At 40.8% G+C, this 23444-nt stretch overlaps 2 protein-coding genes across 5 annotated transcripts in view; one reads left to right on the top strand and one right to left on the bottom strand.

The window, feature by feature from the left end:
* The window catches only part of FKBP1B (FKBP prolyl isomerase 1B), a 51341-nt gene that overhangs the window by 26707 nt on the left and 1190 nt on the right, over nucleotides 1-23444 (bottom strand). The gene's annotated exons all lie outside the window — the stretch shown is intronic.
* Nucleotides 3716-23443, top strand: LOC308473471 (WD repeat and coiled-coil-containing protein-like). 2 transcript variants are annotated; one of them, XM_080999093.1, is made up of 3 exons: nucleotides 3716-5756; nucleotides 16212-16329; nucleotides 20935-23443. In XM_080999093.1, the coding sequence occupies exons 1-3, from the start codon at nucleotides 3846-3848 to the stop codon at nucleotides 21099-21101; spliced, it is 2196 nt and encodes a 731-aa protein (XP_080855219.1). In that variant the 5' UTR covers nucleotides 3716-3845; the 3' UTR covers nucleotides 21102-23443. The 2 variants fall into 2 exon arrangements, with proteins under 2 accessions (XP_080855219.1, XP_080855218.1); XM_080999092.1 differs by having other exon boundaries at nucleotides 16209-16329.

The following is a 23444-nucleotide window of genomic DNA, read 5'->3' as shown; positions in this document are numbered from 1 at the left end:
AACTGAGAAAGGAGCTCTGCTGGAACAAATCAAAGGTTCATCTAGTCCTGCATCCCACAGCAGCTAACCAGAAGTGTCATGGAATTTGGATAAGGGATGTAGCTTGGATGCATTTCACCATCTCTGTTTGAAGTATTGGTGCACACTATTTATGATTTCTTTTTTTAAAAGAGGAGGCTATCAATGGCTGATAATCCTAAAGGCAATATACTGCCTCCATGATCAGATGTACTGCACCTCTAGATGCCATTTGCTGAGGGATAACAGCTAGACAAAGCATCTGACTGGCAATTAAGGAAAACAGGATACTGAATTACACAGATCTTTGGTCTGATCCAGCTAGACTTTTTGTATGTGATTACGTTCTCTAACCAAAGGTTTTTCAAGGTTAGAATTGCCATATATATAAGAAAGCAAAATGCACAGAATCATATGGCAATATCAGGCTTCATACAATTCCTAAGCACAATAGGACTATAACAACTGTATAAAGCAAGTGACATATATATGTAATAGGTGACTAAGATTTCTGCCTTCACTATTTACAAAGAATTAATGCTGGAAATTTTCCCAACCCTTCTCTTGCTAGTTTAATTTAATTTTCACTAAATCAATTAAAGAAACAGCCCATAAAATCACTCTGTTTTATTCTTATTTCTTTTAAATCACTGTCCAGGAAGATTAATATATACTGTTTACTTGCAAAAAGGGTTTGGAAACAAATACTTTCATTCCTCCATCCAATTCCTCCCCCCCCCCCCCAGTTCAGTAATTTAATACTGTAAGGTTTTGAGGTCCTCTCGGGGTCTGCCCCTGGCACTCTTAAGTGGTAGAAAGCTTTGAGACAGATCCAGCCCAATACATTTTGCTGCCTGGGGTGAAGGACAAGACGACAGCTCCCTCCCTTTCCCTTCCATGTACTGAAGCCCGCTAGACTTGCATTTGGATATTCCTTCAGCCCTGGTGATGGGACAGTATCAATCACAACATTAGGGCAGCAGGCTAGCTTAGGGGCTGGAGAGCAGGTCACATAGCACAAATAGCTATGTTCTTCACCTCACTGTTGCCGCCTGCCCATCACCGCCTGCCACTTGAGGCAGATGCTTCACTCTACCCAATGGTAGGGCTGGCTCTGCTTTAAGAGACAGTGAAAGGAAGGAGATTAGATAGGATGGAAGCCCTCCATTCCTCCAGGAGCTGTTGGCTCCACACATGCAGAATGAACTGGCATGGGAGCACTTTTTGACAAGCATTTCCCCTCTCCCTTATTTAGATGATGTAGTTCTTTATGGGGAACTGGCTTCAGGCACCACACCCACTGGGGTAAAACTCTGTATTACAAAGATGTCTGCAAATGTGGCATGAAGGCTGGCAACATCAACTCCATGATGCCTGGAGACAGTCAGGTCATGTATGCATAGCAGTGATCAGAGGAGGAATGACCACTGGGAGGAGCTTCATCCACCCCAGCTGCAACAAAACATGTCTCCCCCCGTATCGGTCTCTACAGCCACAGAAGGCCCTGTAACCTTTCAAGTTTGACTTCGCCCCCAAGGCGCACTATGCCAACAATTTATGTGGAAGACAACAGCACCATCTGCCTTGCTTAATGTCTGAATCAACTTACAAGCACTGAGTCATTTATTGGTGCATTTGGATTTCTTTCAGCATGTCCAGTCTGTGACAGACAGACAGACAGACAGACACACACACACACACACACACACACACACACAAACACACCCTCCAAGGGTAAAAATGCTGAGAAAATAATTTGGATGTGAGAATGCTCTCTCAAGTATTGTATTACAATATGTAACCTTCTACAGAGTGACATAGTTTTGATAGCCCACATTCTGCACAATGCACAGACACACACACAAAGTATTGTGCAGAAGTGGGGGCCTGAACAAAATGTGTTTGCTTTCAAGTTCTTTTTGTAACTTCACAAAGAGATCAAGGCCAAGCTGTGGAAATCATTGTAACAGCCCTTAATAAAAAGGAAAGTGTCTAGCTTAATTTACAAGTCAAGGCTGCAGTCTGATACATGTTTTACTGACAAGCAGCCCAATGTGTTGAGGTTTTGTGTATTGGGCTTATATTATTATTATTATTATTATTATTATTATTATTATGCATTGTTGCTGTATTTCACCTATGCGTTATTTTACGCATGTGATACTGTATTTTTGAACTGAAATTATGTTCACAATATTTTTTGTGAATACATTAAAAAAAACAAGAAATAAAGATTTCAGGTAAAAGGAGGAGGAGGGTTGAAGTACTTCTCTACATTTCTGTGAAATATTGGTAGTATTCAGCTGCTGTATTGGTAGTATTAAATTTGAAGTTGCAACAAGGTTTATGAGATCTGAGCCCAGCTTAGCCAGGGGAACCATTGTGAATTGGAGGAAACCTGGTCCCCCCCCCCTTTTTCAGGTCATCAGTGTATGCCACAAATAACTAAAACCATTCAACTATTTTGTGAACAGGGAACTTTTGCAGACATGTCTGTTAAAAGGCTGCTTTAATTGTGCCTGTGAAACTGTCAGGGCGCCATCTGGTGGCTGTTTTTACTTTTGTGAATTGATGTCCTACTCCAGCCAAAGATACAGAATTGATGTACAAGCCATAATGGGATCTTGGATGAAGTGCATTTCATTTGGAATTCCTTCTGCTCTGTTGTGGGAAAGAACAGCCTAACTGCTGCACTGGGTGCCTTTTGTGTCAGTTAGTGGGTACTTTCAGCTCTATGATTCTATGAATCTATTATTCTAAATAAGGTCAGCAAGATGGGAGGCAGTTGAGACAAGGGAGTAATGTAAAACATGGACAAGAGATGAACTGCACTGCTTTGAGTTGGCTTCTGCAATATCTTATTCACAGCAAGAAAGAAATTCATTGCAAAGCCTTGCATCTTTTACTCATACAGTATTGTGAACATTTATTTCCCGTATTCCTTCTAAATGCTGGGATTCAGCACTCAAATGCATGAAATAAAACTAATAAAGATAACAGTGCTTCTGAGCGTGTGCAGAGCACATTTCCTTCACCAGAAAGTAATCACAGGTAGCCCATAAGCATCTTTAATTACCATCAGTGCTTCAAGATAGTATGACTCAGGCTTAAGGCCCAGATTTTCTCTTTTTATGACCCTTCAGTTTGGATTACAGAATAAAGTGAGAAAAGAGTAAATGCAGAAGAAGAAAAGTCTGGAATCAATTGGTCTGCCACTCACAGAAACCAACACCTTATTTCTGTTGCTCTTGCTTTTGTTTCCTGTCACTCCCATTACTTGGTTGGAACTACTGGCAAAACTGAATACTACCCTTCTTTCCTTATACTTCAAGAATGTGATTAAATATTCTTAGTGTTCCCTTCAGGGGCTGTGAAAGAAAAAGTGTCAGGTCATTATTTCATGCTGCAGCTGCATTGCTTGCTGGTGCATAAGAGCTTTCCTCCATTCAGTGAAGAGACCGTTATTCACTGAAGGTATTAAACTGCTATTTTAAAACACAGGCCCAGCCCTTAAAGAGTTAAAAATAGGCTTCCAAGAACATGTCATCTCAGAGAACAGTAATTAGCTAAACCTTATTAGATGTCACATGTGTCTGTGAGAGACACAGAGAGAGAGAGCGCCTCCCCAGAAAAGAGTATGGTTAGAGCAGCTTTGATGTAGATCTATACATCAGCAGAGCTACATCGCAGAAGAGGCTTGAAAGAAGGGGCATTGCCATAGGGAAATCGGTCTTCGGTCAAGGAGCATTTGCTTTGTCAAGCTGTTCTGATGAATCCTGTGAAAAATCAACTTTGGAGCCAACCAGACTAGCAAGGAGGGTTGAATAATGGAACTGGGGAAAGCGAAGCTGCTGAGAACAGGCCTTAATGCTTTGCACCAGGCCATACACCCTGTGCATGGGATTGCGTGGACAGATGGCAAGCAGGTGGCACTGACTGGCCTGCACTTTCACAACAAAGAACTGCGGTTTGGCGACTCAACTGTTATTGGTCAGTTTGAACACGTCCATGGACTTTACTGGAGCCCATGTTACTCGGCTGACACGCCAGCCCTGCTAGCTGTTCAGCATAAGAAGCATGTCAGCGTTTGGCAACTGAGCCACGTTGCCTCGGAAAGGAATAAGCTCCTGGTTTCTCAGACCTGTGAAATTGGCGAGCCATTCCAGTTGCTTCCTCAGGGATGTGTGTGGCACCCAAAGAGGGACGTTTTGTCTGTACTTACCAAAAGGGATGCTTCTGTTTTATATGCCGTTCGTTCAGACAACTCCAGGATTAAAGCTGATATCAAAAGCAGTGGGCTCATCCACTGTGCTTGCTGGACTAAGGATGGGCATCGCTTAGTCGTTGCTATAGGCAGCGCTCTTCACTCCTATATATGGGACGATGCCCAGAAAACATTAAACGCTTGCTCCTTTTGCCCAATATTTGACGTTGGAAGCTACATTTGTGCTATTGAAGCCACGTTGGATTTTCAAATTGCTGTGGCTACCGAACTCCCCCTTGATAAGATTTGTGGCTTAAATGCAGGCATTACATTTGAATTGCCTGTAGGAACGGAAACGGGTTCTTTAACTTCGCAGTCTACACTGGTGCTTGGGGATGAGGAATACTCTATGGATCTGCGAAGGAAGTCTATAGATTCAGACAAATCAGTAGCCGTTGATTCAGTAGCTTCATCTTCCTCTGGCCCAGTTGATTTAACCCACATCCTTTCAAATCACCGGAGATCTGATCCCAGTCCTCTCATTCCTTTGAGAAGGAAGGATTACCCTTCAGGAACTGGCCAAGATTCGTCACACTTGATCTTAGTGACTTTTGAAGGAAAGGTAACCACAACCAGGAAAGTCAGCATTCCAGGAATTTTGGTCCCTGATATAATTGCTTTTGACCTTAGAGCTCAGATTGTGGCAATAGCTTCTAACACTTGTAACATTGTTTTGGTCTACTCAGTCACCTCATCCTGCATGCCCAACATTCAGCAAATCCAACTAGAGAAAAGCGAACGACCCAAGGGTCTGTCCTTTTTGACAGAGAAACTCTTACTAGTTCTGATAGGGAAGCAGAAGTTCACTGACCCCTCACTTATCCCATCATCTAATTCTGATAGATATATTATCCGACTGATGATCAAAGAATTAATATTTGAGGAAGAGGCATCAGCAAAATCTGATACCGCCCACAGTCTGCCATTCAGTTTTGAGTCCTCTGTGAACATTCCTGGGAAAAGAAAGTATTTTGAGAATCTTGCTGCAGAGGATCACATTGTAGGGCGGGAGCTCTTAATCCCAGGCAGAACGATTATTCAGTCACCTAGTGGCAGGAGACGAATGCTGGAAGAAGTGAAGAGTCCTAGTTATGAGCAAAGTTCATCATCTAGTGTGAGCGATTTTGATGAGAAAAGAGTCTTAGGTGACCCATCCATTGCACTGGAAACTTTGGATGCAGAACCAATTAATCGGTCAGTAGCCCTGTTTGGTCTTGGAACGCCTACCAGGTTTTCCAATAGATCAGTTTCTTCTAAAGTGATGCAAGAAACTTTGAATTCTCCTAAAAACAGCAGCTTGGCTAATGAAAAAGGAGCCAGTCAAATATCCAGGAATTTGGAAAAATTGTGTGGCAGCTTCAATGACTTACAATTGAGACTTCTGGAACTAGTAGATTTCACAAAAAATGGAAAGAGACTATCTGTAGCTTACCCATCTTCTCAAGAACCACCTTTTGTTCACATCACCTACCAGGTAATTTATATACCATTCTCCAAAGTAGTTTGCTCTTAGAAACTTCATTACAGGATTTTGCTTAATTAGTAAGTTTCACATGAGCTTCATGCTGTGCTTGATTTAAATGGTGAAATGATAGTTATTAGGAGCAATGGTTATGTCTGATATTCTGCACAGGAAAATCCAGACCTGTGCTTCCTTTACTGTTCAGCTTAATTGTCATTGATGTATTATATATGTCCATTTGTTCTAAGTCATCTGTTTCCAAATCTTACGGCATATTTTTTTTACTACAAGAGATAACTGGCAGCTCTATATGTGGCTTTTGAAATGCTTTGAATCTTTTTAGAGAGAGAAGATATCAGACCAACTTCTGTAGATAAGAATATATAAGCTTCAAAGGATCATGGGTCTCACAGCATAAAAGCATTCAGGAAATATGGGATATTAATATTTGATTACATAATGAAGCAACTTAAGAAAATCAAAATCCATGGATCAAGGTTCCTGTTTCCTCAACAGCAATTCTTTTCTCCTCCCTTGCTTTTTCATGAAATAATTGTCACTATTTTATTAATTTGATTGCTAGTCAATGTTGTAGTGTTTTGTGGTACAACACTAATGGCAACAAAAATGAGTCAATAATTTAGATGTGCTGCATTAAGCAAGCTGGAGCATAAAAACCATTATTTGTATTTCTTTAATAATTCAGAGTAACTTTCATTAATATATAAAATATAGTGTAGTAGCAAGGCAGATATCTATCTTCCTCCTTCCACTCTTTTCTAAGAAACTTCTGTAGAGTTGCTATTGGTTTTTTCCTAATAAATTTTATTATTATGAAGCAATAGTTTCTTAAAAAAAATCTCTATGATATGAAGCTTGATTCTGCACTCTCTTATTCCGATGACCCAGGCAGAAAATTGTGGTGTGTTGAGGATTTGGGGGCTGCTTTTAGATTAGAGGTATAGCAGTGGAATTATTTTACGCTTTTTGTTTTGTTGTGAGTTAATTTTATCTAAACCAGTACATCCAGAGTACATATGAGATATTTGCTCTGGGAGCTGCTGCTGCTGCTTTCGCGGCCATTAATCCTTCCAACTCATGGTTGACTTTTCAACTACTGTTGTTGCCTTCCTCTTCCTCCTCTTCCATTCCACCCCGCTCCACCCACACAACCACTCCAGGGGTGCATTTTTCAGGGCTGGATAAAGTCACTTTGCCAGCCTTTAAGCATAGCTGCTTTTAAAGCAGAAGCTACTCATAGAGTTGGGCTCTGTACCTGTCATGGGGGTGCCTTATTGCTCCCCCTCAAAAATATGCAGCTGGGGCCATGCCCCCCCGGCTCCCCCCCCCACTATGCCTCTGTTTCCCAGTGAGCAGACTCAGCCTTGCACATAGAAGCCAAAAACCCACAAAACTTTTTTGAGGGAGCCAAGCCCCCACAAAGTTGATGGGCATTCCCATTCAAATAGTGTGTTTGTGTGTGCACTGCGTCATGTGATTGATTATGTAGAGTGGGGCTTACCTGGGCCCCCACAATATTTTATTTAAGTTGGCACCCCTGACCTTGCCATAGCTGTCAACTTTTCCTTTTTCTTGTGAGGAATCCTATTCGGAATAAGGGAATTTCCCTTAAGAAAAGGGAAAAGTTGACAGCTATGGACCTTGCACCAGGGATAGGTATAAGTAGGAACCTAGATACATAGGGCTGGTCTGCACCGATGGCTCTTTGATGCAGATTGTCATGTCAGTAATCTCTAACGTGCTTTCCCCACACTGAGTTGTGGGTTGTCTTTTGGTTCAAGTAACTTAAAAATAAATAAATGAATACATAGATGTAGTCTAATACAAATTAATGCTTTGCTGATGGTAAAAAATGAGAGGCCTTGGGGATCTCTAGGAGTCATGGTTGTACAAGACACAGCTGTACAAGTTAGTGGGGATTCCTGAATGGGTTGGATGTGAACAAAATAAATTGTGGAGTGTGCCTGATAGTCAAGGAGGAGGGCTGAAGCAATGGCTGAAATGAAATGAAGGGAACTGCAATAAGTTTTTTCCTCCAATCTAAAATACAGAAGCCTGCAATACAGATAATAATACTTAATGCTTTTGATGAAGACTTGCAAAGTATGAGAATGCTCATTCATGGTGGGCCATGAATGCAACAGACATGTACTTTTTTTGTATGTAAATAGCAGCCAAGAATCTTGATTCTGCCTGACACAGTTCAGCAATTTTGTGGGAAGCAATATTGTGGGAGAGAAAGAGCTAAGTTCCTGCTCTCTTCCACTAATGGTCCCAAGCCTACTTTGCAGTGGTTGCATATGTTAATTGCCTTCATGAAGTTAACATCCCTTCAAGTTTGGTCCTTAAAAGCAAAATATATAGTGGAAGCATGCTGTTAGTCCAAATGGACTAGCATGTTCCCACGTGACATTAGACTTCAGTGAGCCCACTACCATGTGCAGCTTCTAAGATGGGTTGCTGTGGAAGGGCTGCGTAGGTGCCCATTGATGCAGCAAACCACTGTTGCCCACTGCTGACTACCTTGACCCTGTTAACCCATTCATCTCACTCCTTGATGGACCCTTGGGCATGCTTTGCAGGTGGGTGGGGTGGTAGTGCTTGGCTCCAATCCTGCCCCATCTTAACCACACTGCAATGGCCAACCCAAAGGCCCAGGTGAGTGACTAGTGTCAGAAGCATGAGTTGTCAGGGTCAGGCCATTCAGCAATCAGTTCTTCTGACCAGATTTTTTTTTCCCAAGCTGGAACGCACCAGAACTCAGTTCTGGCACCTCTCAGGTGGGCGACATTGCCATTATAAGAGAACAAGGCACCTCTTTTTCTAGAAAAATAGCACTGCTTCTGACCATGCTGACCCCTTAGGGTAGACCTGCATACACAAGCAATGGTGCGAATGTGAAACATATATGGCATCTCTTCTATACCATTACTTTGCCTCCCAATGTAACATTCAAGAGTCATTTTACATATTGTGCAGAATGAAGACGACGATTGGGCTTGTTTACTGCAGGGGAGCATTAAAAAACATAACTTGCCCACTTGCTGTCCAATTTTCTTTCACTTAATTTAAGGTGTACCTTTATATTATATGGGAAATCTGTAATTGTGATCTTCTAATTGCAGTCACAAGGGCCCCTGAATCAGATTGGGACTCTTTAAGGTGCACACACAAAGACACACACAGATTTTCTGTTTTCCCAGTTAAAATACAGAAAGAAAGGCGAGGGGAATGCCATTTGCCCTGCAGGACAGGATCTTACCCTTACCAGAAATTGTGCTTCAGCATTCTGCACTAACTCAGGTTTCTGGACCAAACAAGGGAAGTCCCACATAGACTGTATTGCAGTAATCCAGTCTTGAAGTTACCAGTGTCTGATCTACAGTGGTCAAGCTATCCTGGTCCAGGGATGGATGCAGCTGATAAAAGGTGCTTCTAGCCACCAAGACTACCTGATACGAAGCTGCACTGGCCAAAAGCCAGGGCACATCATTCTATACTAGCTGCAATTTTTGAACCAGACTCAAGGGCAGCCCTACGTAGCATGCACTGCTGTACTGCATTCTAAAGGTTACCAGTGGCTGCACCACTGTAGCCAAACTATCCCTGTCTAGGAACAAACGTAGCTGGCATACCAGCTGAAGCTGGAAGAAAGCACTCTTTCACAAATCCAGCATTTCTCCCATCCTCCAAATAGTACCCATCCCCATTATGCAAGGTTCATTACAACTCTTCACCATTTTCCCACTCCTTGACATTCACCTCTAAGGTGACCTGCTGCTACCCTAAGTTTCATCTTGAAAGAGCTGCCATCTAGGTAGCTTATGCTCTTCTAGGCTGTAGAAAACGCTGTGCACCTCACAAGGACAGAGACTGCAAACAAACTAGGCAATTGTGATGGTGGCTGGATCTCCTCTCCTATATACCCTCAGAGGGCAATTCCCACTCACGACATTTTGCAGTCTACTTTAGAAATAAATCAATATTTCTACAAACATATTCTTTTAACCAAAGCATCTGAATAAAAACAGCTAATTATTTTGTGAAAATTTGTTTCCTACTATCCTCTACGGACCTTAGCAGCCTCCTCCCCATCTGCAATCCTAGGATAAATAGGCTGGCCTGCCTTGTTCCTGCAATGTTAAGGCTTTTTGAAGCTATGCGTGTAATCACTATATAAATCTTTATTCTCATCATGCAGTTCAGTTAACATGAAAGTATAGTCCTCTCCCACAACTTGTATCTAAGCCTGAAACATAGGAAGCAACCTATTCAGCATTGGGCTATGTAGCTAAGTGTTTTTTAACTAGAAATATTAATATATAAAAGTAAGAATTTTTGCATATGGAAGGTGAGAAGTTCATACATAGCTTATTATGTGATCCTTGCATCATCAGAGGTGCATGGTGGTTTGGCACTATTTTGAAAATTCAAATAAAATCCTTTACTTACTTATAGACATGTATAATACAAGATGATAGAAAAGACCCAGGGGAGGGAATCAGAGGTGAAGCAACCTGCTCCGGTACTGGATCTGAGACCTTCTGCATGCAAAGCATGTACTCTGTTGCTAAGCTGTGGCCATTCCCAAAGGATGTGGGGAATCAGAACTGGACACAAAATGTAGTGCAAACCAGTGCTACTCTAAGTAGTGGTCCGTGGACCGGCACCAGTCCGCAAGCTATTGGCTGCTGGTCCCTGGTGAATACACCACAGCCTGGGTGGGATGTTTCAGGGACCAAATATGGTACTGATCCCTGGTACATTGGGGTGGGGTGGGGGGAATTGCTGGTCCACAACATCAAATAGCTTGAGAAGCACTGGTGCAAACAACACATGCTAAACACAACAATAAGCACAGAGGTCCAAGCAAAAATTGCAAGCACACAATTCAGACTGCACGTTATGTTAGCCTGATTACTGCTTCTTCCTTATAATGGACCCAGCCACAGGATGGGGTGATCTATAGCAGAGGGGTGCTTAGCTACCCTTGCTGGTGCACCCTCATTTCATGCTTTGCTGTGTCTTGTAGAGTGCAAGGCTTTTGTTAGGGAAATAAACAAAAATCAGTGTGTGTGATGAATTAATTTAGAAGAAGAAAAAACAGTTGTGGTTTGGACAAAGTTGACAAAGTTGGGAATAAGTGTGTATGCCATGAGCAACTGAGGGAAATTATTGTAATAATGCATGTCTCTAAGTCAGTAAGGAAGAAGATATTTGGTATAAACAGCTATTACAGTGTCCTATTTAAGAGACACCGAGGAGCTGAAGACATTTAATGTACAGCATCAAACCCTCTTTTTGCTGGCAAAGTGATAATTTGCTCCATCAACAGTAAATGAAACAGAATAGGAAGGTAAATTTAGGGAAGCCTGTTAAATGTACACAATAAAGTTGAGAAAGATAAGAAGCAAACTTGTGATAAACAGTGAGAGAGTAGAGAACAGAGAGGAAGGAGAGACTGGAGAAGTCAATAAACTGAGCCAAGGAGCAGGTGAATCATCACAGAGGTCATCTTTAATAAATCCACAAACCATTCTTATAATCGGGAAGGCAATTTTGAAGTAGATTGAAAACATAAAAGGAGTCGTGAAAACTGATGAAAGATGAGGGCGATATGGCTCAGCTTTATAGTGTGATAGACTAGTCAGACAGTTTTGAAAGCAAGATTTAAAAAGCCTGTTAAGAAGTGGAAATGCAGTAGTCAAAACAGGGGATTAATGCTTGGAGGCATTAAAGCCCAAGAGGACGGGGTGAAGAAAGGGCACATTCTAATAACGTTCTGATGAGGCTGAGCACCCACAAATAGAAATTCTGAATGAAAAACAGTACTGTGTATTTCGAAATTAGAAGCACAGACTTCTTACTTCTGTGAAGGTCCTGGTTACTAATTCTATGATGTTCTATAAAAGTTCCTTCCTCTCTTGCTGGTAACCTGATTAATCATTCAACTAGACTCTCTTCAGGGGATATTAGTGTTCTGTTTGGTAAAGATCCTCATTACTGTGATTTATGTGTATGGTGTTAGTAGCTTGCTAACTTTTGCAAATGAGGGAGAGTCTTGTCTTTGAAGCTAAACAAGTAGAGAGAAACAGGAGAGATCTTTAAAGAATGTTACAGTGGGTAGATTTGGGGGGGGGGGGAGGAGGGAGCCGAGGGGCCGCCCAGCACAGCTGAGACCTGACACACATGGTGGTGGCACCAGTCATAGTGCAAGAAACGTGTGGCGAGCCGTTCCAAGGCACCGAAAGGGGTGGGAAGCAAGAGGGTGCTCCACCCCATAAGAGGAAGGCCTGACCAGCTGCCTGCTCTCCACGCACAACCCATAGCCACTCAGGGGCCGTGCATGCTGCACACACTGCGCAATACCAGACCAGAAAAGGGAACCACCTCCCTCCCAGTCTCATGGCACCTTCGGGACTTCTGCAGCCCAGTTGTGCCTGGGCCAACAGCCCCTGCTGCCCGCCCCCCCCGCCCCCCATGCTACGACTCTGATTATATTTTTGTGCCAAGCATTTTCTGACTAGTTATAGTCTTGTCTATTGCACTTTGTACATTGCACTTTGTTTAATGTAGTTTGGTTGAATTGTTTCATATTGATATTGTACACTACCATGATATTCTCTTTTGAAAGAAAAGTGGTATAAAAATATTTTAATAAAAATAATGATAGATTTGCACAGGATATGATAGAAATGACATACTTTTTTGGCAAGTGGTTACTTTTACTCTTGTTATTCAAGAGGTTATGTTGATATAAAAAGGAAGTGAGGGGAGAAATTTAAGGTGCCACACATAATACCCATTCCACATTTGTAAGATCAACCTTTTAGTGTTGCAGCACTGACACTTTGGAATTTCCATTCATGTTGACATCAGGAGATGCCATCACTGCACTCTTTTTGGTCACTGCTAAGAACATTTTTGTTTAAACAAGCCTACCCAGATATGTTTATTTGTATTTTTATCTGTTTTCAGTTTGTCGCTGATTTGAATTTCTTTAATTTTTTTTTAATAGTTGCTTCTAACTGTGTTTACTGATAATTTTATTGTTTTATTCTTTTGTAAACTGCTTTGAGGTTTTTTACAGTCAAGCAGTGTATAAATTTTATGAAATAAATAAGAAAAAAGTGTACTATATAAGAAAACACAGTATTACTGAAATCTAATAGTGGCTCTGGGTGATTGTACTGATGGTATATCAATATATACTTTGATTGTTCATTCCTGATGGCTTGTGCTTCTGATACTATTAGGGCAGTCATACATGATCCCGCTGTCAACAGCATTTGCACCAGCAAAGGTTATTTATTTATTTAGAGCATTTGTGCTCTTTGTCCAAAAAGTCTCCCAGAGCAGCTTACATACAACAAAAACAAGACAGTACCTACCCGCAGGCTTGGGGGAAGGGGGGAAAGCTAACACACAAGTGGAAAGTAGGGTTGCCATATGTCCAGATTTCCCCAGACATTAGCGGGATTTCAAAGGCGGCATTGACATCCAGGGGAATTTCCGAAAGGCGGAGCTTTGTCTTGGATCTTAGGCCAATCAATTGAAAAATCATGTGGGTTTTCCTAAAAAAAAACCCCAAAACTCAACAATTTTGGGGTTTTCCTAAAAAAACAACCACTCAACAACTTTCAGGGTGTCCTGGTTTTTACTTTTTGAAACATGGCAACCCCAGGGGAAAGGGACAGGGAACAGAATTTGCAGATGACACCAAACTGGGAGGGGTGGCTAACACCCCAGAGGACAGGATCACACTTCAAAACGACCTTGACAGATTAGAGAACTGGGCAAAAACAAACAAGATGAATTTTAACAGGGAGAAATGTAAAGTATTGCACTTGGGCAACAAAAATGAGAGGCACAAATACAAGATGGGGGACACCTGGCTTGAGAGCAGTACATGTGAAAAGGATCTAGGAGTCTTGGTTGACCACAAACTTGACATGAGCCAACAGTGTGACGCGGCAGCTAAAAAAGCCAATGCAATTCTGGGCTGCATCAATAGGAGTATAGCATCTAGATCAAGGGAAGTAATAGTGCCACTGTATTCTGCTCTGGTCAGACCTCACCTGGAGTACTGTGTCCAGTTCTGGGCACCACAGTTCAAGAAGGACACTGACAAACTGGAACGTGTCCAGAGGAGGGCAACCAAAATGGTCAAAGGCCTGGAAACCATGCCTTATGAGGAACGGCTAAGGGAGCTGTGCATGTTTAGCCTGGAGAAGAGGAGGTTAAGGGGTGATATGATAGCCATGTTCAAATATATAAAAGGATGTCACATAGAGGAGGGAGAAAGGTTGTTTTCTGCTGCTCCGGAGAAGCGGACACGGAGCAATGGATCCAAACTACAAGAAAGAAGATTCCACCTAAACATTAGGAACAACTTCCTGACAGTAAGAGCTGTTCGACAGTGGAATTTGCTGCCAAGGAGTGTGGTGGAGTCTCCTTCTTTGGAGGTCTTTACCAGAGGCTTGACAACCATATGTCAGGAGTGCTCTGATGGTGTTTCCTGCTTGGCAGGGGGTTGGACTTGATGGCCCTTGTGGTCTCTTCCAACTCTATGGTTCTATGAGAAGAGGAAAATCAAAATTCAGGCACCCCATTTCAAATACAACCAACCTCTTTCAATCAGTTGCTTTTGATAACTTATACAACATTTTTGCGTGCTAAGAAAGCCCAAGCTTAATGGGTTTTTCCTCCTCTATAAATGCACAGTCCGTCACGTAAGAAAAAATGAGAATCTGTGCCAAGGTAATGGTTATTACCTGTCCCATCCTCTCACAGAAAGTAAAATCTTCAACCATTCATGGTGCCTACCTCCCCTTTCCTTTACAATATTTCTATTCAGAATGTATAGTATGTGGTTAAGGTTTCAGTCTGGACTACTAGAAAAGATTTGGATTCTGTTTGCAGAAGCATAAAGCCGGCTTCTGATGAGGTGGTGAAGCTGTTGGTAAGGGTAACAACATAATGGCATATTCCCACATGAAAAACTAGCATGCAATGAAGGATAGGCTTTTGATCTCAGGTTCCTTCCCTATGTACACAATATTTATTGTACAAAGGAGCATTCAACCATGCGAGACCCTACCTGCTTATGAAATAGTATAAACCAGACACAGATTTACCACATTTTCCTGCTGTTTGTGAGAACTAGACCACTGTGATGCTGTATACTGTACGTCAGAAAACACAAATATAAAAATGGCCTTTAACTGAAAGAAAATGCACATAAGAGGAGGGTGCTTATAGGATTTTGCATGGTGCGTAGGTGCACATTGATGCAGCAAAACTACCTAAGACGCTGACAGAGCAAGTGAACCTGAGTAGAAACCAGCATCTGTGCACTAAAGGAGATTAGGAGACATTTATTTGTACTGAAGGTTAATTAAGATGAGGAACAGATTACTAAAAACAGAAACAGAAGATGCAGCTGTGAGTCTGCTGAAAGAGAATGTTGGTATAAGTTTTCAGTATCAGAATGGAAACACTGCAGAACCACAGCAGAATGAGATCTATATTACTTTGATGGTCCTGATTATTTTCCCGTTAAAATGCCTGTGACACTGCATTTTATTTCTTGTTTAATATGTGGAGGACTAAATAGGATGTTGATGTGATTTACGGATGGTGCTAAATTGAGAAGTGTTGCAAACAAATACCAATTACTTAGTGGTGAGGGAATAGGATGAGCCCTGGATTGGTTAGGAAGTAATGGAGTGAACTCCAAACAGTGTGATCCTCAGCACTTTTACTGAGAATCATAGCATGTTGACTGGGGACTACCTTGTGTATTTAATGCTGAAGCCAAAATGAGTAAAGAAAGGGGGGGGGGGAGAGATTTAATAACAAAACCAGTCTCTTTATTTCCAAGCAGGAATGTGTGGGGTGTTAGGGAAGGGGAAGTACTTCTGGTGGGGAATAGGTCATGCTACTTCTGGAGTAGTTTATCCACCCTGCACTCAGCTCTCACCTGTGGCTCCTGGAAGCTGTCAGTATGCAACAGTGGCAACACCGCAGAAATTACTTTGTCTGGCTAAACCAGGTGAGGGTAGCCAATGGGTCTTAAACCCTCCACGCTACTGGTCCAGAACATCACTACATTTACACACATGCTCTTGAAGTCACCATCTCTAGCCTGAGATGACTGAGCCAGCAGCATTCAGAGACTCACAACAACATCTGAGTGATCCTAGCAGGGTTGTAGCCCCATACTTTGGGAAATCCTGAACCTTTCTTAAAAAAAAAAAGAAGAAGTCTCTTATAAACAAGTTGTTTTTGTGCTGTCCCCACCCCTTACTTTTGGGCATGTGAAAATATAGAAAGCAGAATTCATGAAAATTGCTGATTCATAGGGCTAATTAACAATAATTAATGTAAATGTGACCTATATTCTAACAAGATGTTTATCCCTATATGTTTATGTGCCTGAAGAAGCATTTTTCAAACGGAGCTATAGCTGAAGAAACAAGAACTGTTCTCCTGTGTGATGGCAAGGTTCATCTGAATTTAGTCCAACGACTTTTTGATCTGCCTATTGTTGAAATGAAACATGGTAAGTTCTCTATTACTATAATAATAATAATTTTATTATTTATACCCCACCCGACTGGGTTGCCCCAGCCACTCTCTCTCTCTCTTTTAAAAAATGCAAGTGTTTATTATAGTAGGTAGTACTTTTGGGGAACATAAGTTGTGCTATTAAGGGATTGTTTACATGTACATCCTCCAATGTGATGGAAGTTTAACTGAGTTCTATTCCCTTTCCTGGCAAGCTTATTCTCCTGAGTGCGTCTCAACACTTGCCTGACACTGATCAAGCCCTACTCAGTTGGTTCACAGGTATCATGACCTATATCTACAATAGATGGTCAGTTTAATCCTCATGTTTTTTCAGCAGAATGTTGTTTCTACCATTGATAGGGACCTTCTTGTTTTGTCTCAATGTCTGTCCTTAGTCATATATTAGTTGACTATGTCCAGAAATATGCTACATATTAGTAGGCTTCCCTTCTTGCAGCAGAGCACCCAATCAAGCTACTAATTCTCACCTGGGTCTAATGTCATGTAGCATAAATGGGGAAGTTTAATATTTAGCATGATTGTTCAGCAATCCCATAACCAAAGCAGGCTGGTTGCTGCCTTTGCTTACTGGATTAAGTAAGTCGAAAAACAAAACTCATAGGAAAGATTTCCTAACAGGTTTGCTGACAATTGAATGCCTTTCTCTATCAGATACAGACACCATAAACTCTGTGATACTTAACAGGTGTATCAAATTGTTATGCTCTGGGTTAGTTTAATCTACGCTGAGAACAGAAGGAGCTCACCAACATAATCTTCCAAACTCCCACCTTTGATTTACTTGTGAAGGTAGGGAGCAGTCAGGAAAGAAAAGATCTTTATACACAGCTTCTTTGTTCATGCCTCTATGTATTCAATGATTTAACAACTTCAGCCGCAGCTCAACCATTTTCAGCCTATAATGTTTTCTGCAAGTAGCTTTACCATATACTGTAAATATATACACAATATATTGAGGACACAGGGATTGTCCACACTTTTGCTTGTTCCGTACCTAGAATGGGTCTGAGCAGTTTTCTACTTGCCTCATGCTTTCTAGCACGGGTCCAAGCAGTTTTGCCTTTGCACCACCACTTTTCCCCAGAAAACCCACTGATTAGCATTAAATTGGAACAAATGGCAATCCACAGATAAATTTATAGCTGTTTGTTCCAAATCAGCACTAAAGATCGCAAAAGAGGTGGGGCAAATGGAGGTGTGGAAAACCCATGAGCACAGCGGGGGGGGGGGGCAGATGCTCCCCAATCAAGTAAATAAATAAGAATACTTGACTGACCAACTGTGTCGCAAATAACTCAGTCCTGCACCCCCCTAAAATAAATCCTGGCTATGCCAATGGATAACCCCCAAGAGAGAAAAGACAGAAAGAGGAGAAAGTGTAACTAAATGGTAGGGCATATATGAAGGGGTTCACATCACTAGTTTTTGCTACATCCTTTATTTATTTAGTATACTCAAGAGATACAGTAAAATTACCCACTCTCAGAGGAGCCTGCCCTTTCTGTCTTGGAATGAGTAGCTGCTCTTGGCTTACCTCCAATGAAGTCACGAAGCATCATGCTTACAATAGTAATAAGCATTGGACAAAAACATTCTCTCAGGCGTTTGGCTAATTATACAATCTATGTGGCCTTTTAAACTGTGTGTGGGTTTTTTGTTTTGTTTGTTACTATGTTATGTATTTTCGTGTTTTTATATCACAAACCACCCTGCGATCCTCAATGGGCAGTATAGAAATCTAATTAATAATAATAATAATAATAATAATAACAACAACTTGAAGGGAAACATAGGGGCAGACACTTTTAAGATTAGGTAACTTTTGAGTGTTTTCAAAGCTTTGCTTTTTGAATGCAAGTGAGAGTCCAACTTTAATTAAGAAAAAATGTATATCTTTAGGAAACACTGCCCCAGTCCCATACAAAACACAATGTGAAGTTGAACACATCGTTTTGAATGTAGAATTTTAATTCATTAAGGAAAACTGTTCTTTCCTCCTTTTTAAAGAGTTATGTGAGCACTTAATCACCCATACTTTCATATACTATGGCTTAGATCAGGCATAGGCAAACTCAGCCCTCCAGATGTTTTAGGACTACAACTCCCACCATCCCTAGCTAACAGGACCAGTGGTCAGGGATGATGGGAGTTGTAGTCCCAAAACATCTGGAGGGCCTAGTTTGCCTATGCCTGGCTTAGATATTAAGATTAACTTTCATTCAACTTTCTTTAGGTTTTCCATTCCATACTCCTCCATGCTACCTTCTGTACCCCATAACAAGACTCTCTGAAGGAGAAGGGTTGTTCTTAACAATGTTGAGAGTGGCAGGGTTGCTGGAGGAGTGGAATTACCCCAAACTGGGCAAAAGCTGGTAAAAGCCACAGTTGTCCAACTCGGACAACTATTAAATCTAACTCTTCAGTTATACTCTGAAATAAAAAATAATTATTGATATTATATTCTTATTAGGCCAACCATGTTTAGAAATTACTAAAGCTTTTTAACCCTTCAGTCATATCCCCACCTATCCAGATACTGTATACTTCAATTTATAATCTAGATTTGTTAAATGTTTTCTCCCTGCTAAAAGAATTCTGTACATACCAACTCAGAAGCCAGCTATACTCAGTTCAATAGGACTTACTCCCAGGAAAAGGTATATAGGTTTGCAGCCTTTGTTTTTCTCTAGTAAGTTTAGAAAAACACGGTTTACTCTCAAGTAAGTTGATTGCATTGCAGGCATAATAACATTTATCTGTACCCAATGCAGAGTGTTAAATAAACTATTTTGGAAGTAACCCCCCCCCCATGTTTTACATATAAGGTTAGCGATGTAATTGCGTAGGTTTACATGACACACACAAACACCCAAGCACAGGGTAGTTTATAGAATCAAAAGTCTGTCCAGAATTAGAAAGAAAGCATTAACTGCAAAAGATTAAAAGTTCATGCTTGGTAACGGTAATCTTCTTATGACGCGACAGACAACACGAAACAGCAAAGCAACATGTGTAGGTGTTTAATTAATAGATTTAATGAAAAGAACTTTCTGTACTTTCAGATACAGTATTATAAGGAAACAACACATTTGTTTTGCTTTAATTGGTCAAAGTTTATTATTATAATTGGTGCACAGTTTATTATTTCCCACCAAACCTTATTGGGTACAAGATACCATCATCTATAAAAGGTAGCTGTTCTGTTTATAGGCATGCACATTAAAAACACACACACACCTGCTCTTGGTAGAAATTAAAGCTAATGAAGTTCTAAAACACAAATGTCTTAGCTCCTTTGTTTTAAATTCAGAAATTAACTTGAACTGTGAATTGGATAGATTTGACCCATGAATACAGCAGATCAATTGGCTTGGTTTGCATGTTATGGTAAGCCATGGTCTGACACAAACAATGTCTTAGGGCTCGCCCACGCTTCTGCTTGTCCTGCCACTTTCCTCTGGGAAACCCACTCTCTACAGCTGAATCAGAGCAAACGTCAATAGGGTTTTCCATGGATTGACAGTTGCTCCGATTCAGTGGTAAAGGGCAGGTTTTCTCAGGGAAAGCAGTGAGGCAAATGGAAAGCCATGCACAGAAAGCACAGGACAAGCAGAAAACTTCTCTGGCCCTTGCTTTTTAGGAGTGGGACAAGCAAAGTGTAGACGAGCCCTTATTACCGTGACAATGTGCTGGTGCAAACACTTCAATTTTTGCCCACTCAGGTGCTCCCTTTGCAAAGCCAGGAGTACAAAAATAACAGCAATGCCCTAGCATTACATGCAAAGCAGAACTCATTGTTTGTTTATCTCCAAACAAACCACAGGTGGCAGCCAAAGTTTGCTCTTGAATTACCTGTACATAATCATGATTTCACATGCAGAAGTTTCTCTAAACACAACTTGACTTCACTTGCATGTTCCTGCATGAGAAAAAATTCTACATGCCAAAGAGGTTTCTGAGAGTTTAACTTGAGAAAGTGTACAAGGAGCCTTTGAATAGAGTTCAATCTACCCCGCACGCACACACCAATTCTCCATGCAAAGCTAGTGGAACAAAGAGGGTAAACTATACATGTTCAATATTTTTACTAGGAAATCATCCTTGAATGTTAAAATTTTTAGTTAATCCTAGAAAAGTCTTGATATGTGAGTTGAAATCATGGTAAATAAAAAACATAATAAACTGGTGCTTCATTGTCAGTTTTCCCCAGGCCCTTGGTGTACACATTTTCCAGTTATGAGGTTTGGTTGTTCCTTCTCCTGGCCCCTTCCCCATTACCATGCCACAGCTAGTGGAGCCAAATGAAAATACCAAAAAGGAAAGAAAATTACTGATAAATGGTTTGTCCATCTTGGTTCAAAACCTACATCAGCATGGTAACCCTTGGTTCAAAACCTACATCAGCATGGTAACCCATTAAGCTTTGCAACACTGTAGGAAGAAGAACCTATGAAAAAGACATGAACAAAGCATGAATTTAGGGTGAATGCTAACATTTACGTAGGCAACTGCATTCCCAACATAATAACGATTATACATATATACACACTGATGCATTGCTTTCCTTTTCCTCTAGGTTCTTCTTGGATTGTTCTTACTGCAGATGGTGAAGGTTTTATACCATTAACATTTAAGGCAAAGCAAGAGATCATCATAAGGGAGGGGAGTGATAGTTTGGAAGCCTGTGGAAGTCACTCCTTCAAAAGAAACATTTCTTCGCAACCACCGAGCAGCGTGACATAATGAGGCAAACCAAAAAAAGATGTTCTTCAACATAAATAACTGCATGAGTAGAAAATGATCAGCAGGATTTTTGACTGCATTTTAAACTATAACTCATGTGGCTTGTGTTCCATGGTAGCTAGTCCTCCTCACAGTAATCTACTGGATCAGATCTAGTATGTTATGTCTGTATCCACTTAGGCTACAGACTGAGATTCCTGGCACTGAAAAGGAGAATACTGAACTAAAAGTAATGTCACGACAATGGGTAAATATTGCCATATTCATATTTGGTATATATTCTGTGCATGAAAATGAAGTTCATGTTTGCTAAAGAAAGGCTAAATTTGGTAAGCTGACTAACTTGCCCTAAGGATTCTGGGGGTGTAAAAAACATGCATTAGTTTGGAGTCTATACAATGCCAAGATGCTGGTGCAGAATGGTTTGGTCTGTTTTAATTTTTCATGTGGCAAAGCTTCTCCCTAGATTATACTAAAGAACACCAAGAAACAACAAAGCGAAGAAGAAAAAAATACAATTGTGTGGTTACTAACTTCCAGTGAGTACAACTCATTCACAGGAAATGCCCATTGGCAGAAATAAATGGAAGCAGATTTCACCAATATCCCCTTCCCACAGCAGCCTCCTGTGCCCTCTGTGGTGTAGTGGCTAGAGCGCTGGACTAGGACCTAGGAAAACCAGGGATCAAATATCCACTTAGTCATGAACCTAGCTGGTTGCCCTTGAACCAGTCACTGTTTCTGACCTAGAAGAAACATGAGCACCTTTGAGGAAAGGTGGGATATAATGGTAACATTGAAAAATTGTGGGACCTTCTGACATACAGGTAGCGATTTGGGCTGCAGAGGAAAAGGAGAACTGGCAAAAAAAATCACCTCCCCCTTTGGCCTGTTAGTTCTGCTCTAGGCAACTCTAGATCCAGTCCATATGTGTTTATTTTGCCACAAATGCAGTGAGATTGAAACATGTGCATTTATTATACATGACATAACAAAATATATGTGTTCTACCTTTTCCCTACATGAAACTGAATTATGAAGCAATTATTAGACTGTACAGTGTTAATTAATTAATTACTTTTTTACACAATGCATAATGGTTTCTGTAAACCTTTTCCTTATTCCTGACAAGCGCATTCATACAGTCTACACATACGATGAAACTCATATGGCAGAATATAAATTGTTGCTGAGAATCCCCTTCCGGTTGTTATTCTAGCATTTCAAGTTTCTCCCATACGTAAGACTAACTGGCCTATATTTCCACTCTGTCTATGAGCCAAACTGAATGTGACATGGAAGATCTCCTTTGATACTTGTATGCTTTTCCACATGAGACAAATCAACGCTTTGAGTGATTTAAATTAGGAAAATCATGTGTGGAGAAGGATTAAAAAGTAAAACCCTTCTCCTAGCACCATGGCCACTGTCCAAACTGGGGCGAGGGTGGGATTTACTGCTTTTAATTAGGAAAAAAGATGGAATATCTTATTATCATCTCTCTTACATTGCATCTAGTTTGGCTCTTAGTCTAAACTAATATTCCCCCCCCAACAGATGGGGGGGAAATATTTTCTCCAGAGTTCAGTACAAAGGTATGCTTACATTACAAGCTTAAATTGGTTTCAGTGACATAGCTTCCCTCCCCAGAACATTGGAAATTGTAGTTCTGTATTGCTGTGAAGGCTCCCACAGAATGTCTGCACCCTTGGAAGAACATTTCCAGAGTTCTGTGGCCAAAGTAAGGACAGCTAAAAGCAATCAACCAATTTCTTTCTACCTGTAGCATTATACTGTAAAACAAGAATTCTGTGGATCTTGAAATTAAAAAGAAGTAACTTTAGATTATTTTTTCCAAAGCTTCTATTTTTGGACTTTTGGTATGAAGGCAGCTTGCTTTCGATTACTGAAGATGAGGCGCAAAGGTGGCACTACCAGCCTGATTATGAACGAACTGCCATAATTTATGAGAGACTTTACATATTTTGTGCAATGTGACATTCGCTAGCATATATATATTTTCTCTACTTGTATTATATTTACATAGTTAAAACAGAATTTTCAAAAAGTAATGCTGCATCTGTGCCAGCAAATATATATATTTTTATAAACACGAGAGATGTATCGACAGACAAATATGCAGATTATTAAATGTGTTTAATTCATGCCATGGAGTTATTATGCTCGTTATTTGGAAGGAGGGACTTACTCATTTCCTTAAGTAGTGGATTGCTGCTTTTAAAAATATGATCCAGTATATTACCTGTGATGGTTCATCCATATAGTTTGGGATACATATAGGGGAAGAAACTAGCCCTTTCTCCTCTAACTGTAATTCTAAGT

The sequence above is a fragment of the Podarcis pityusensis genome (assembly GCF_964106645.2).
Source record: "Podarcis pityusensis genome assembly, chromosome: 3".
In the NCBI taxonomy this organism is placed as follows: Eukaryota; Metazoa; Chordata; class Lepidosauria; order Squamata; family Lacertidae; genus Podarcis; species Podarcis pityusensis.
This window is presented reverse-complemented; position numbering and strand designations above follow the sequence as displayed.

What these genes read in the sequence shown, in the direction of transcription:
- LOC308473471 (XM_080999092.1), top strand. Translation starts at nt 3,846, where the DNA reads ATGGAACTGGGGAAAGCGAAGCTGCTGAGAACAGGCCTTAATGCTTTG. An exon ending in TTGTTCACATCACCTACCAG is followed by an intron (nt 5,757 to 16,208) that starts GTAATTTATATA and finishes ATGTGCCTGAAG; the next exon opens with AAGCATTTTTCAAACGGAGC. An exon ending in TATTGTTGAAATGAAACATG is followed by an intron (nt 16,330 to 20,934) that starts GTAAGTTCTCTA and finishes CTTTTCCTCTAG; the next exon opens with GTTCTTCTTGGATTGTTCTT.